This window comes from Cetorhinus maximus, chromosome 1, assembly GCF_964194155.1.
Source record: "Cetorhinus maximus chromosome 1, sCetMax3.hap1.1, whole genome shotgun sequence".
NCBI classification, from domain to species: domain Eukaryota; kingdom Metazoa; phylum Chordata; class Chondrichthyes; order Lamniformes; family Cetorhinidae; genus Cetorhinus; species Cetorhinus maximus.
In genome coordinates, this window is record NC_135879.1 from 126,951,188 (window position 1) to 126,966,869 (window position 15,682).

A 15,682-nucleotide genomic window follows, 5' to 3' on the forward strand; every position below is an offset into this window, starting at 1 on the left:
GAACTAAGTAAAAATAGGAGAGGGGTGAAATATAAGCTGGTTTAAGGTGGGCGGGGGGAGAGAAGTTGGGGTGGGGGGGGTGGTTGTAGGGACAAGCAAGCAGTGATAGGATCAGATAATCAAAAGATGTCACAGATAAAGGAACAAAGAGGTATTGAAGGTGGTGATATTATCTAAGAGAATGTGCTAATTAAGAATGGATGGCAGGATACTCAAGGTACAGCTCTAGTGGGGAAGGGGTGGAAAGACTGACAGGGCATTACAGGTATAGATTTAAAAATAATGGAAATAGGTGGGAAAAGAAAAATCTATATAAATTATTGGAAAAAACAAAAGGGAGGGGGAAGAAACGGAAAGGGGGTGGGGATGGACGAGGAAGTTCAAGATCTAAAGTTGTTGAATTCAATATTCAGTCCGGAAGGCTGAAAAGTGCCTAGTCGGAAGATGAGGTGCTGTTCCTCCAGTTTATGTTGGGCTTCACTGGAACAGTGCAGTAAGCCAAGGACAGACATGTGGGCAAGAGAGCAGGGTGGAGTGTTAAAATGGCAAGCGACAGGGAGGTTTGGGTCTTTCTTGTGGACAGACCGCAGGTGTTCTGCAAAGCGGTCGCCCAGTTTACGTTTGGTCTCTCCAATGTAGAGGAGACCGCATTGGGAGCAATGAATGCAGTAGACTAAGTTAGGGGAAATGCAAGTGAAATGCTGCTTCACTTGAAAGGAGTGTTTGGGCCCTTGGACGGTGAGGAAAGAGGAAGTGAAGGGGCAGGTGTTACATCTTCTGCGTGGGCATGGGGAGGTGCCATAGGTGGAGGTTGAGGAGTAGGGGGTGATGGAGGAGTGGGCCAGGGTATCCCGGAGGGAACGATCCCTACGGAATGCCGCTGGCGGGGGGTGAAGGAAAGATGAGTTTGGTGGTGGAATCATGCTGGAGTTGGCGGAAATGGCGGAGGATGATCCTTTGAATGCGGAGGCTGGTGGGGTGATAAGTGAGGACAAGGGGGACCCTATCATGTTTCTGGGAGGGAGGAGAATATATATTGGCCCAGAACATCCGATCTCCGGGGCGGTCGTACCTGGGAGGTACCTCAGAAGATGCGCTGGGGGACCCTGCAGAAGACCCTTTGCAAGAATTCCCCAGGAAGTTCAAACTTCCAATAGACAACTACCCTGCACTGGAAACCATTCCATACTCTGATTTAAATCAGAGGCTTTGGATGGTTCTGGCTCTCTTAGTAGAACAGTCACCCAGGAACAATTAGAAGGATCAAATCCACTTCTAACTCCTGGGTAACTATAGTACTGCCCCCCACCACCACCCCCCCGCCCCCCCCAAGCCCCCTCCCACTGGACCCGACTACCAACTCCCAGCACCCCCCCGACCAACCCCCACCTCCCCGACTACCCTCCTCACCACCACAACTACCCTGCAACTGACCACCTGAGCCCCCAACCCATCCTACAGTCCCCAACCCGTCCTACCCACCCTGCCCACCCCTGACCCAACTTACCCATCCCCGATCTATCCTAACTGCCCCCAACCTAAACTCCCACCCCTCTCCCCAAACCACCCTACCCCTCGCCCATTTATTATACACTTACATTCTCCTTGGCTTCTCAAAGTGCTTGGGACCTTTAAGCGTACCTACTTTACCGGAACTGGTGCCGTTTAAAGGGACCATGGCTTCACTTCCCCTGACACTGCTGCCCTGCACATCCCAGGACCCAACCAGTACGCTGCTGTTTTCTCACCAAGCCCGAGTCAGATGGTCGGGCGAGAAATGTACAGCTGCTGACTAATGCAAGTAAAAAGTAGTGGAGTGGTAATTCAACTGTGACTGCCCCTCCTTGGCAGTTCTGGCCCATCATTTTGCACACAACATTGTCCACATACTAATCAGAAATCTACCCTAGCGAGTATTCCCACGGCAGTGAAAAACCAGCAAAAAACCCTTATACAGACACGCAAGCCTCAACTGTGCTGTGTACTTAAGGAAACTATGGTAGATTTTGCTTCCTAGTTAATACTACATTATCACGGGAGCCTGACATAGCACATGTAGAAAACTCAAATGCCAAAGTTGCTGGCATTAGCAAATCTCCTGTGTCAATGCACACAGTAAGCTGTTTCATAAGGACAGGAGTGTTTATCCTATGTACCCACAGTTTATTCAGATGCTGAGGTTGAGCTATGTCCCTTTAAGAAAAATGGTCTAATTGTTAAGTAAAGTGAGGTTCAGGCCGATAACTGTGGTCAGGGGCTTTGCGGATTGCAGAGTGTTTGTAAGCATCAGGCTGCAGGTCAGAAGCTCAGAGCAGTAACTGAAAGGCTTCCTTTCTCTTTGTGATCTTAAAAATACGTTATGGCTTTTCTTCTTGTAGTTTGGCCTCTTGGGCTACACATTTTACATAAGCTTTTTCTGCATTTATCTTGCATTAGTTATTGCATGTTTTTGTGGGGTTTTATGTGTGTTTCTAGAAGCTGCAATTTCAGAGGCTGCCATCTAAATTCATACCATGGGGATGACTCAGGATATGTTTTTCTCTCTCTTTGCAGAATGAAAAAGGGGCTGGTCACTCACACAATATGCAAACTGCCTGCTTGGGAATGTCCAAAAACATTTGCCTTTGCCAACTCCCCTTCATCAGGAAGGCAGTCACAAGAGTTATGCCATTTACTTCAGCCTGGCATCTGAGACAAGATTGATGACAGCGCCTGCTCTGCCTTTGGCTGTGAAGTTGACAGACAGCCTTGAACTCCTACGCTACTGGTCCACTCCAAATATCTTCAAAGGATATTTATATCAAAATCAATCAGCAGTTCACCAATGCCTACGACAAGTGACAGAATGAGTTGTTAAGCAGGGCTAACTCTTTCAGAATGTCCCCCACAGAACAGCAACAACAGCAGCTTGAGAGGGCACGGCATTTTGTTTTCAAAATGGCAAGTTTTCCCCCGAGTGGAAAGCATTATTGAATGGCAGATATTTGGCCATTCAGGCCCCTTTTTCACAAGCTTTATGAGCTGAAAAGTATACTTTACCATTGCATTAATGTGAAGAAATGGAAAAGTTATGAATGTGAATATTACTTTGGTAGATTACTTCATTCATGACACTTCCAGCCTTATTTGAATGAGGAAGTGGGCTGGGCAAATGGCTCTTAGATGACCAATGATATCCTTTGAAGGCCCAGCTCAGAAGCTATTTGAGACAGCTATAAATACGAGATGAACAGGGATATCATGAGGAACACACAGAAAACAGTGTCATTGTAGAATATGCCATCGGTAAGTTGAAGCAATAGTTCAGATGCTTGGATAGATCTAATAAGAAGGCATTAGAGCACCAATATTAAAATGCATTGGACTCAATGAAAGGTTTTTGTAAAAAGGAAGAAGACATGTTTTCTTGAGTATGATTCAGTGGAAAAAATAGTTACAGCTAAAGTCAAACTGTGGAGTGGAAACAATATTTTCCAAGCTGAAGATTCTAATTGTGCCCTGGAGATCAAACCAGTCATCTTTTTGTGATTCATTTGTTGCCATGGAAGCGATTTGAAGAGATTAGATGTAGGTGCCCAAATTACTGAGAAGCAATACAAGGAAACATCATTCTGAAAATACGTGGACTCAAAAAAAACTGAAGTTGGTGCACAACAAATTACTTCCCAGCTTTCGTTGACACCACATCCCCCACCAATAACATTAGATGCCACAATTTTAAGTCTGCTGATTTCTTCATTCTTTGAGGGGAAATGACAAGATCAGTACCGAAGCTAAATGATGCCTGGCATTTAATTGTATTTTTTAAAAATGTAGACCTTCTCTATCATTGCTCCCCCCTGCCAGTCCACCCACCGAGTAAGTTACGTTCATTCTCAAAAGAGATTCCGGGAAAATGCTCAGGAGCCTAACCTTGGTTGCCCATCTTCTCCGTAACACGGGAATATTGAAGCAGATTGGACTGCCCCTACTGCAACCCAAAGATGAACTAACTCGGCGTTAATCAGGGACAATATCTGGAACATTTCAGGTCTGTCCGGCACAGCTGCTCACTGTACAAACCCACAGAACTAATCAGGCAACGGGAAAGAAGATTGGTAGATGAAAAGACCACTTTTCACTGTGTTAGCAAACCGCAACCAGATAGTAGTGGATATTAAACAGCTCACATCATTGAAGCTCTTGATTTCCTTGATTTAAATTTAAACCAGGTGATTTTGCAACTTCAGTGGCTCATCAGCCTCTGAAGACTATGCACATCACTTTGGTGAATGTCAATTTATATTTATTCTAATCAGCTGCAGCAAGGCAGAACAAACTAGAGCACGGTTTGCACATTATACAACTATTGATTCCATCTGCAACCATGTTTGTGCAATTGATCAACATCTATTGGTTTACCAGGCATAAACATAAGGAAAAGGAGATAAGGGAGAACTGTACATCACCCATTGCCTCTGAAAAGAGGGAGGAGCAATAAAGAAGAGGGGAGTTTTAGGTACTCAAATATTTCAGGTTTTTTTCCTGACTTGAAACTGAGTACAATGAAACAGGATCGGTGCCAGGAGGCACAATTTCATTTTAACAAATTGAATCATAATAGTAATGTCTCCATCAAAAAACTGCATTTGATTAAAGAATCATAAAAATTACCGCACAGGCAGAGGCTATTTGGCTTATCAAGCCAATGTTGATGCCAGCTCCCTGATATTCAGTTGTAATTAAACTCAATTTATGTCCGAACATTAAGCAAGTGAGTTGGGAGGGAGTTGCCCTGGGAGTCCTCAACATTGACTCATGACCCCATGAAGTCTCATGGCATCAGATCAAACATGGGCAAGGAAACCCCCAGCTGATTACCACGTATCACCCTCCCTCAGCTGATGAATCAGCGCTTCTCCATGTTGAACACCACTTGGAGGAAGCACTAAGGGTGGCTAGGGTGCAGAATGTACTCTGGGTGGGGGATTTCAATGTCCATCACCAAGAATGGCTCGGTAGCACCACTCCTGACCGAGCTGGCCGAGTCCTAAAGGACATAGTTGCTAGACTGGGTCTGAGGGAGGTGGTGAAGGAACCAACAAGAGGGGAAGACATAATTGACCTCATCCTCACCAACCTGCCTGCCGCAGGTGTATCTGTCCATGGCAATATCGGTAGGAGAGACCACCACACAGTCAATGTGGAGACAAAGTCCTGGCTTCACACTGAGCATATCCTCCACCACGCTAAATGGGATAGATTTCGAACAGATCCAGCAACTCAAGACTGGACATCCATGAGGCACTGTGGGCCATCGGCAGCAGCAGAATTGTACTCAAACACAATCTGTAACCTCATGGCCCGACGTATCCCCCACCATTACCATCAAGCCAAGTGATCAACCCTGGTTCAATGAAGAGTGCAGGAGGGCATGCCAGGAGCAGCACCAGGCATACCTAAAAATGAGGTGTCAACCTGGTGAAGCTACAACACAGGACTACTTGCGTACCAAACAGCATAAGCAGCAAGTGATAGACAGGGCTAAGTGATCCCAAAACCAACGGATCAGATATAAGCTCTGCAGTCCTGCCATGTCCAGTCATCAGTGGTGGTGGACGATTAAACAACTCACTGGAGGAGGCTCCACAAATATCCCCATCCTCAATGATGGGGGAGCCTAGCACATCAGTGCAAAAGATAAGGCTGAAGCATTTGCAACATTCTTCAGTCAGAAGTGCCGAGTGGATGATCCATTTTGGCCTCCTCCGGAGGTCTCCAGCATCACAGATGCCAGTCTTTAGCCAATTCGATTCACTCCATATGATATCTAGAAACTGCTGAAGGCACTGGATACTGCATAGGCTATAGGCCCTGACAAAATCCCAGCCATAGCGCTGAAGACTTTCTGCGCCCCCAGCCAAGCTGTTCCAGTACAGCTACAACACTGGCATCTATCCAGCTATGTGGAAAATTGCCCAGGTATGTCCTGTACACAAAAAGCAGGGCAAATCCAATCCGGCCAATTACCGCTCCATCAGTCTATTCTTGATCATCAGTAAAGTAATGGAAGGGGTCATCAATAGTGCTATCAAGTAGTACTTGCTTAGCAATAACCTGCTTACTGGTGCCCAGTTTGAGTTCTGCCAGAGTCACTCAGCACTTGACCTCATTACAGCATTGGTTCAAACATGGACAGTAGAGCTGAATTCCCGAGGTGAGGTGAGAGTGACTGCCCTTGACATCAAGGCCGCATTTGACCAAGTGCGGCATCAAGGAGCCCTAGCAAAACTGGAGTCAATAGGAATCAGGGGGAAAGATCTCCACTGGTTGGAGTCATACCTAGCACAAAGGAAAATGGTTGTGGTTGTTGGAGGTCAGTCATCTCAGCTCCAGAACATCACTGCAGGCGTTTCTCAGGGTTGTGTCCTCGGTCCAACCATCTTCAGCTGCTTCATAAATGACCTTCCTTCCATCATAAGTTCAGAAATGAGGATGTTCACTGATGATTGTACAATGTTCAGCACCATTCATGACTCCTTAGATACTGAAGCAGTCCATGTCAGAATGCAGCAAGACCTGGACAATATCCAGGCTTGGGCTGATAAGTGGCAAGTAACATTCACACCACTTAAGTGGCAGGCAATGACCATCTCCAACAAGAGAGAATCTAACCATCGCTTCTTGACGTTCGATGGCTTTACCATCACTGAATCCCCCAGTATCAACATCCTGGGGTTTACCATTGACCAGAAACTGAACTGGACTAGCCATTTAAATACTCTGGCTACAACAGCAGGTCAGAGGTTAGGAATCCTGTGATGAGTAACTCACCTCCTGACTCCCCAAGCCTATCCACCATCTACAAGGCATAAATCAGGATTGTGATGGAATACACCCCACTTGACTGGATGAGTGCAGCTCCAACAACACTCAAAAAGCTCGACACCGTCCAGAACAAAGCAACCCGCTTCATTGGCACCCCATCCACCAACATTCACTCCCTCCGCCACCGATGCACAGAAGCAGCAGTGTGTACCATCTACAAGATGCACTGCAGGAACTCTCCAAGGCGCCTTAGCCAGCATCTTCCAAACTTATGAGCACTACTATCTCAAAGGACAAGGGCAGCAGATAGATGGGAACACCACCATTTAGAAGTTCCCCTCCAAGTCGCTCACCATTCTGACTTGGAAATATATCGCCATTCCTTCACAGTGGCTGGGTCAAAATCCTGGAACTCGCTTCCTAACAGCACTTTGGGTGTACCTACACCACATGGACTGCAGCGATTCAAGGAGGCAGCTCACCACCACCTTCTCAAGGCCAACTCGGGATGGGCAATAAATGCTGGCCCAGCCAGCGAAGCCCACATCCCATGAATGAATAAAAACTTGCTAAAATGAATATACCATTACTTGAACAAAATATTACCTACCTTCCTTCAACCTTTTCTCGGTAACCGTTTTTGTCGTGTTGATAGCCTTGTACAGGAAACCACACAGAAAGCTGGACTGAGAGTTATTAGAATCGCTGCCAGCTTTAGACAGTGCATCAATCTTTGGAAGTACTATGAATAAACAGAAAATAAACAATGTTCAGAACTGACTCAAATAAGGAATATATTATTTTAAAAGGTGTTTCTAAATGTCTTGAATTGTTAACCTTTATTAAATCTTCCTGCCAGGGATATATTATTGTGGGTCCTGTACTTGCAAATAGAATCAAAGTTAAGATTCTTCCCCACAGCTAGTATTTGCAACTAGGTTAAATTCAAATTATTTACCCAATTCTAAAGTTGAACAGATTATATGAAAACGCTTCCATCCCTATGTTGAAATTTTATTGTTCGGGTTATCAAAGCTCCCTGAATCCACTGGGAAAACCTCTGCACAGGAAAACAAGCCATACCTCTTCACCATCAATCTAAGTCAGCCATCTCTTGGCAGGTCCGAGTATACAATCTTAGGAATAGGAAAGCAGCATGGTCTGAGAAGGTAATGCTTCGCAGTATAAACATAACAGTGTGCAATAAGTAGCTATATAAAGAAAAGCATTTATTGTTAAGCACCTAAATTGAATTATTTCCATACATCATAGCCTTTTTGATCGCATATATGGAAAGGTAGAAGAGAATGTTTAAAGCTACCCAGGAACATTTCTATTTTTTTTTGAAAAAACCATGACCAGAAGCCGAAAATCCCTAGGTGCTCAGTGAGTGCAATCAATTCTACAGCTCCCTGCAGAGTTTTAGGCCTGTATTTTAGCCTGGAAGCATATTCTATGTTGTAGGGGTTGGGGAGGAGTGGGGGGGCACTGTTATTACAACACGAATGCTAGAAGAACAAGTTTCCCAAACGAATGGCAGAATTTAACAGCAGGATTTTGCTATTAATTGGGGCTCCAGACCACAGGCAGCCTGATTGACAGGTTGGAGGCCTGCTACACAAGGCTACAGCTAATGGTGGGTGTACTGGGCAGTGAGAGAGGTTGTAAGAGTGTCCCAATCTCACCGGGATTTTTTGGGGGTGAAGTGGGTGGAGGAAAGCAGATGGTGGTTGGGGTGAAAAGAGATGCCAATAAATAGTGGTGGTGGGTTTAATGGGTAACTTGTAAAGTCTGGAGGAGGCATTCCTGTTCCTCCTGGAGCACAAGTGCTGTAAAGGCAGTTACCTCACAAATTCAATCCTATTTGTGTCCTTTAAGCTGCGAGTTTCCGGAGGCCCAGGAAACCCAGCCGCCTGTGGTTAAAATTGGAATAACAATTAAGGACACACAATCTCAATATAATATTAGATGACTAACCAGCTCCCCATGAGCAGACTGGCTACCCACCCCTTGTCTCGCCTCCATTAAAACTAAAAATGGACAGGTTCAAGATTGGTTCAGTTCCTGTTCCAGATATTTTCACATTTTTGCCTGCCATGACCCTATAACCCACCCATTTTTGGGAGTTAAGACTCAGCTCTTAGTTTCTTGGTTGGTTTGCGCTTCCCACAAACTTTCTCCTTCAAAAGGCTAAGTTAGTAATGGAAAGTTCAATGTCCGTAAATTATACAAGACCTGTTAGAAGAAACAGTGCCCTTTACTTGGTCTATATTTTACATTTTAAAAGCTCTTAGAAATATTGATAACCAAATATGTTTACAAAATCAATTTCCTCAATGGCTCTAAAAATATATGGTCACTTTCAAAGTATCGACAGTTCTGGGTTACAGCCCACAAACAATGCTTTACCTGAGAGTTTATTATGAAACAGAAACTCCATTTGCAACCGCTGGCCAGCTTTCTGTGCCAACAGGTAAGGGGTACAATGAGTGGCTTCTCCTGTTGCGCACATGACATCTGCCCCACTGAAAACAAGTGACATAGTCTCCAAGATACCCTGTTTCACGACTGCTTGACACAAAGCCTACATGTGCACAAAAAGGTGGAACACATTATAGTGAAGAGAAGTATGGAATGGCATAATCACAGGATAAAGTTAAAATCAAAAGTACAGGCAGATCACTTCTACATGCTAAAATACAGCATTTTTCAACCAGAGCTTTGAAAACCTGCTCAGCACAAATCACTCGTAATACCATGCAGTGGAACATCCACAATTTGAAGATTTTAGGTCAAAAATTACTTTCCCCTCACATTAGTGTTTCAACCCATAGCATCATCCAGTTTTTGTTATGGCCATATGTCATCTGGTAGAAGCAGAAAATGCTGAAGCACACAGCCTCTCAGTGACCATGGAGACAACATATAAGTTACCCTTTCTGCTGAAGGCCCTCCTTCAAAAGTAAAAAGATAATAGCCAAACAGACATATTAAAACTTGGCCTAACCAGTCCTCAACTACCACCATCCTCATCATCCTTCTTCGTCTTACTGAACAACTTCTCCTTGAGCTCCAATTTAGATTAAAGTATCAATATTGGAATCCGCATTAGTCAAAAATATGGCTGTCTTTTTGCAAGGAACATTAAAATACTCTGTTCTGGTCCTACATGGTCCAGATGTTTCTTTGGCTAGATTTATAGCTTTGTGGATGCTGCTTCTTGCTGTCATTCTGATCTTGCTTTTAATTGCCTGTCTGCTTCTTGCTTTCCCGTGTTGAAGAAGGACCTATATCCAAAACATTAACTTTTATCTTTCGACACTGCCTAACCTGTGTACTACCAGCAGATTGTTTTTGCTTCAGATTTTCAACATTTGTACTATGTTATTTCTTTATCGTCTTGCAGAAGGTGCAACAAAGAGATCCTAAAGCATTAGCACTGTTGTAACAAGAAAATATCATCCCCTATATGGATGGGTGTAAAAGACTGAACAATTTTCCACCTTTCCACCTCAATAATATTTTTGTTTTAGATACAACAAATCAGATTCAGGTCCCAGAGCTGATTGAAGAAAGTTCTTTTTGGAATTCTAGTAGCATCAATTGCTGAGGCCAGCTGGTCAGTGTAACAAAGAAAACATATTTTTAGGGATAATATCAAAACAGAATCCATCCAACAGCAAGCAATAATTATGAAGGAAAGGTGACTTGCATCTGAACTGAAATCTCTACGTTGGCAGGTATACCAAATGGTTTGATTCCATCATCTTGGCCATGGTACAAAATATCTTTCACAACTTAAGTTGTGTGGCTTATGCTTGGTAATTGATATGGCTGAACTGAGGTTTCAGCAATATTTGCCATGCTGCAGACTCTTTGTATCATCCACAATATTGTCATTCTTTAGAAGCGTTTGTGTGTATATTATTTGTTTTCAGCTAGTGGAAATGAATTAATGACAAAAAAAAATGGCAATTCACTTACAGATGCAAGCATACGCTTAACATTTATCTTGTTGTGTAAGAAAGGGAGCACCATATTTGAGAGATTACCAGCTTGTGTTGATGAAAAAGCCAATGTTAGTTTGTCTTGCATCAAATCAAGTTAGCAAATAAGGTGCATAACAAACTTGAAATTTTGCTGTTTTTTTAAACATGAAACAACATCAATGTTTTTTTATAGGACTGAATCTTCTGGTTGGCGTGCGGGGTGGGCCCCGCTCACTGACACATAAAATGACGCGCGCTGACATCGGGCGTGTATCCCAATGTCACCGCGGGTCATTCCAATCTTCAGTTTGGCGGGTGCACACCAGAGTCAGCTGCGCGCCTGACGAACTGTCAAAGGTCTATTAAGGCCATTTAACAACTAATTAAACTGATTGTCTGGGCTTCCCATCCAATCTTAAGGTTGATGGGCAGGCGAAGAGCCCAGGTGGCCTTCGCATTTCTCACGAAACCTCATCCACGGGCAGGATGAGGTTTCACGAAGGGTTTATAAATTAAATAAAATTTTTATATTAAAATTCAATGACATGTCCCAGCTCATGTGACACTGTCACATGAGGGGACATGTCTGAATAATTTTTCTATTTTTTTTTCACTTTTTGACAATAAAATTAATCTCCCCAAGGCAGCTCCATGCCTCAGGGAGGTTTCTGTGCTCTTTCGTGCACATGCGCGAAAGAGCGCAGGCCCCGACTCTCCCTCCACCCCCCACCCACACAGGGAATGCTGACCGCTTCCAGATGTGCATCATGCTGGGTGGGCCTTAATTGGCCCGCCCACGTAAAATGGCAGTGCACAGCTGATCGTGGGCAGTGATAGGCTGCACACCCGCTCCCACCTAGCCCGCATGATGGGGAGAAAATTCTCACCATAATATATTTACCAAAGAAGTACAGACTTAATTACTAAGGGACCATTTCAGTAAACATTAAGTAATGCAGAACTCATTTCGGGAATAACTTGCTTTACCTTGTTTAGTTCTTCCTGGTTTAAAAAAGAAAGTTTTTTTCGAAATTTTCCTTCTTTGTATTTTTGAGTGATGAATTCGAGGCGATGGTTTGGTGGAGCATCCATATCCAATTCCTCACCTGCTTTGAGACTGGCTGCCCAAAAAGCATTGGCTGTTTCATTTCCTACCACAATGAAAAGCTGCAATTCAACCAAGAGACGCAGCCATTAGGCACTGGGACTCTTTGGCACAAATATTTTTATTTGCTTTCAATTTCAATATTCAACTTTTAATTTCTAAAACATGTTGTACCTAAAATATTGTGGAGCTGAAGTTTCAACATTAAGCAAGCCTATTTATAAAATAACATAGTTGCTGGAACTTTGAACTTCAGCCAACAGCATAGAACCCATTGAGAGTGAGGAGATTGGCTGTTTGTCCGGAAAACAGATTTGGCAGCAGAGCCTCTAAATGCTCATTAGCTCATTAGTAAAGAAGACTGCACATCCACTCATATTTCATTCCAGGTTGAGCTTGGTATAGGATTAATTCAAGCAGATCCGCAAATACAAACCTATTCATGGTGAACCTCGTTTTAAGTTGGCTTAATGTCAATTCCTCTGACCAGCATCGAGCCAGTGAAAACTTTGGGGACGTGGCAAGGAGTGAGAGAAGCAATCATTTTAATAAAACAGATGAAACATTCCGGTGAGACTATTCCCATTCACTTCAATAAAATACTTTGAAGTATCAACAAGCTGACACTATAAATGCAGTGTCTGCATTAGAGGGTTAATCTTGCTGTGAAAGAACCCTTAGGGAAGAGTGACCTTAGCGTGTCAGAATTTTCCATTAAGTATGAAAACGATGTAACTCAATCTGAAATAAGGGTCTTAAATCTAAACAAAGGAACTATGAAAGTATGAGGAGCGAGTAGGCAGTGGTGTATTATAAAAAGTATTTTAAAAGTATGGTGGTAGACAGGAAATGGCTCACATTTAAAGAACCAATACGTGGTTTACAACAAATATACATTCCTTTAAGGCACAAAAACCCAACAGGAAAAGTGAATCAACTATGGTTAACAAAGGAAGTTAAAGATTGTATTAGATCGAACGAAGTGGCTTATAAAGTTGCTATAAAAACTAGTAAGCCTGAGGATTGGAAGCTTTTTGGAATTCAGCAAAGGAGGACCAAGGAACTGATAAAAAAAAGGGAGAATAGAATATGATTTTTAAAAATTCGTTCATGAAATGTGGGCTTCGCTGGCTAGGCCAGCATTTATTGCCCATCACTAATTGCATTTGAGAAGGTGGTGGTGAGCTGCTTTCTTGAACCATTTCAGTCCACATGATGTAGGTACACCCACAGTGCTGTTAGGAAGGGAGGTCCAGGATTTTGACCCATCGACAGTGAAGGAACAGCAATATATTTCCAAGTCAGGATGGCGAGTGGCTGGGAAGCAAAATTACAGTTGGTGGTGCTCCCATGTGTCTGCTGCCCTTGACCTTCTAGATGGTAGCAATCGTGGATTTGGAAGGTGCTGTCTAAGGGGCCTTGGTGAGTTCCTGCAGTGCATCTAATAGATGGTACACACTGTTGCTACTGTGCATCGGTGGTGGAGGGAGTGAATGTTGGTGGATGGGGTGCCAATCAAGTGGGCTGTTTTGTCCTGGATGGTGTCCAGCTTTTTGAGAGTTGTTGAAGCTGCACTCATCCAGGCAAGTGGGGAGTATTCCATCATACTCCTGACTTGTGCCTTGTAGATGGTGGACACGCTTTGGGGAGTCAGGAGGTAAGTTACTCATCGCAGGGTTCCTAGCCTCTAATCTGCTCTTGTAGCCACAGTATTTATACGGCTAGTCCAGTTTGGGTTCTGGTCAATAGTAACCCCTAGGTTGCTGAGAGTGGGGGATTCAGTGATGGTAATGCCATTGAATGTCAAGGGGAGATGGATAGATTCTCTTTTGTTGGAGATGGTCATTGCCTGGCACTTGTGTGGCGTGAATGTCACTTGCCATTTAGAACCATAGAACCATAGAACACTACAGCACAGAAAACAGGCCATTCAGCCCTTCTAGTCTGTGCCGAAATATTATTCCGCTAGTCTCATTGACCTGCACCTAGTCCATAACCCTCCAGACCTCTCCCATCCATGTATCTATCGAATTTATTCTTAAAACTTAAGAGTGAGCCCGCATTTACCACGTCAGATGGTAGCTCGTTCCACACTCTGACCACTCTCTGAGTGAAGAAGTTCCCCCTAATGTTCCCCCTAAACCTTTCCCCTTTCACCCTAAAGCCATGTCCTCTCGTGTTTATTTCTCCTAATCTAAGTGGAAAGAGCCTACTCGCATTTACTCTGTCTATACCCCTCACAATTTTGTAAACTTCTATCAAATCTCCCCTCATTCTTCTATGCTCCAAGGAATAAAGTCATAACCTGTTTAATCTTTCCCTGTAACTCAACTCCTTAAGACCCGGCAACATCCTAGTAAATCTTCTCTGCACTCTCTCAATCTTACTGATATCCTTCCTGTAGTTAGGCGACCAGAACTGCACACAATACTCCAAAGTTGGCCTCATCAATGTCTTATGCAACCTCACCATAACATCCCAACTCCTATACTCAATACTTTGATTTATGAAGGCCAGTATGCCAAAAGCTTTCTTTACAACCTTGTCTACCTGTGATGCCACTTTCAGGGAATTATGTATCTGAACTCCCAGATCCCTTTGTTCCTCCGCACTCCTCAGTGCCCTACCATTTACTGCGTATGTCCTACCTTGGTTTGACCTTCTAAAATGTAAAACCTCACACTTTTCCGCATTAAATTCCATCTGCCATTTTCTGGCCCATTTTTCCATTTGTCAGCCCAAGCCTGAATATTGTCCAGGTCTTGCTGCATTTGGACATGGACTCCTTCAGTGTCTGAGGAGTCACAAATGGTGCTGAACATTGTGCAATCATCAGCGAACATCCCCATTTCTGACATTATGATGGAGGGAAGGCCACTGATGAAGCACCTGAAGATGATTGGGCCTAGGGCACTACCTTGAGGAACTCCTGCAATGATGTCCTGGAACTGAGATGACTGACCTTCAACAACCACAACCATCTTCCTTTGTGCTAAATATGACTCCACCAGCGGAGAATTTCCCCTCTGACTCCCATTGACTCCAGTTTTGCCCGGGCTCCTTGATGCCACACTTGGTGAAATGCTACTTTGATGTTAAGGGTAGTCACTCTTACCTCACACGTAATATGAATGTAAACTAGTGAGAAACATGAAAAGGACTGCAAAAGCTTTTATAGCTATGTAAAAAGGAAAAGATTAGCTAAGATAAATGTGAATCCATTACAAGCAGAAATAGGAGAATTTATAATGGAGAATAAGGAAATGACAGAGAAGTTAAATAATTACTTTGTGTCTATCTTCATGGTGGATGATGCAAGAAATCTCTCAGAAATAATAGCAAACTGAGGGACTAGTGAGATTGAGGAACTGAAGGAAATTAGGATCAGTAAAAAAGTAGTATTGGAGAAATTAGTGGTACTCAAAGTTGATAAATCCCCAGGAGCACAGAAGCAGACCATGTTGCAGCCTGTCTCCGCGCCCAGCAGCCTACAGATTCATTCCCAGATTGCCTGTCTCAATTCCTATTTCAGCCCTCTCCCTCTTGACCAAAAATCTGACCTACAGGCGGACATTATCAAAGGTCGGATTCGCCGAGCTGGGTCATCTCCCGACTTGGTGAACTCAGCCAAGGGACAAAAATCTGGGCTCAAGTATCCATTTGGAGTTGTGGGCCCATGACATCCAGGAATTTGACTGCAATGCTCCAAACCCTTTCCACATTTTCTATTGTTCACATTTTGAAGTAAAATGGTTCCCCATTTGTGAGTCACAAAGCCAAC

General features: G+C 43.7%; 1 protein-coding gene across 5 annotated transcripts in view; it reads right to left on the minus strand.

Annotated features, from left to right (window-relative positions):
* arap2 (ArfGAP with RhoGAP domain, ankyrin repeat and PH domain 2) overlaps positions 1-15,682 on the minus strand; it is a 454,954-nt gene that overhangs the window by 203,416 nt on the left and 235,856 nt on the right. For all 5 annotated transcript variants that reach the window (XM_078546079.1, XM_078546088.1, XM_078546071.1 and 2 more), the window contains 3 exons: positions 11,784-11,963; positions 9,217-9,391; positions 7,418-7,549 (listed from right to left, as the gene is read on the minus strand). In XM_078546079.1, the coding sequence (XP_078402205.1) occupies positions 7,418-7,549; positions 9,217-9,391; positions 11,784-11,963 (487 nt within the window). The remainder of the gene's footprint in view (positions 1-7,417; positions 7,550-9,216; positions 9,392-11,783; positions 11,964-15,682) is intronic.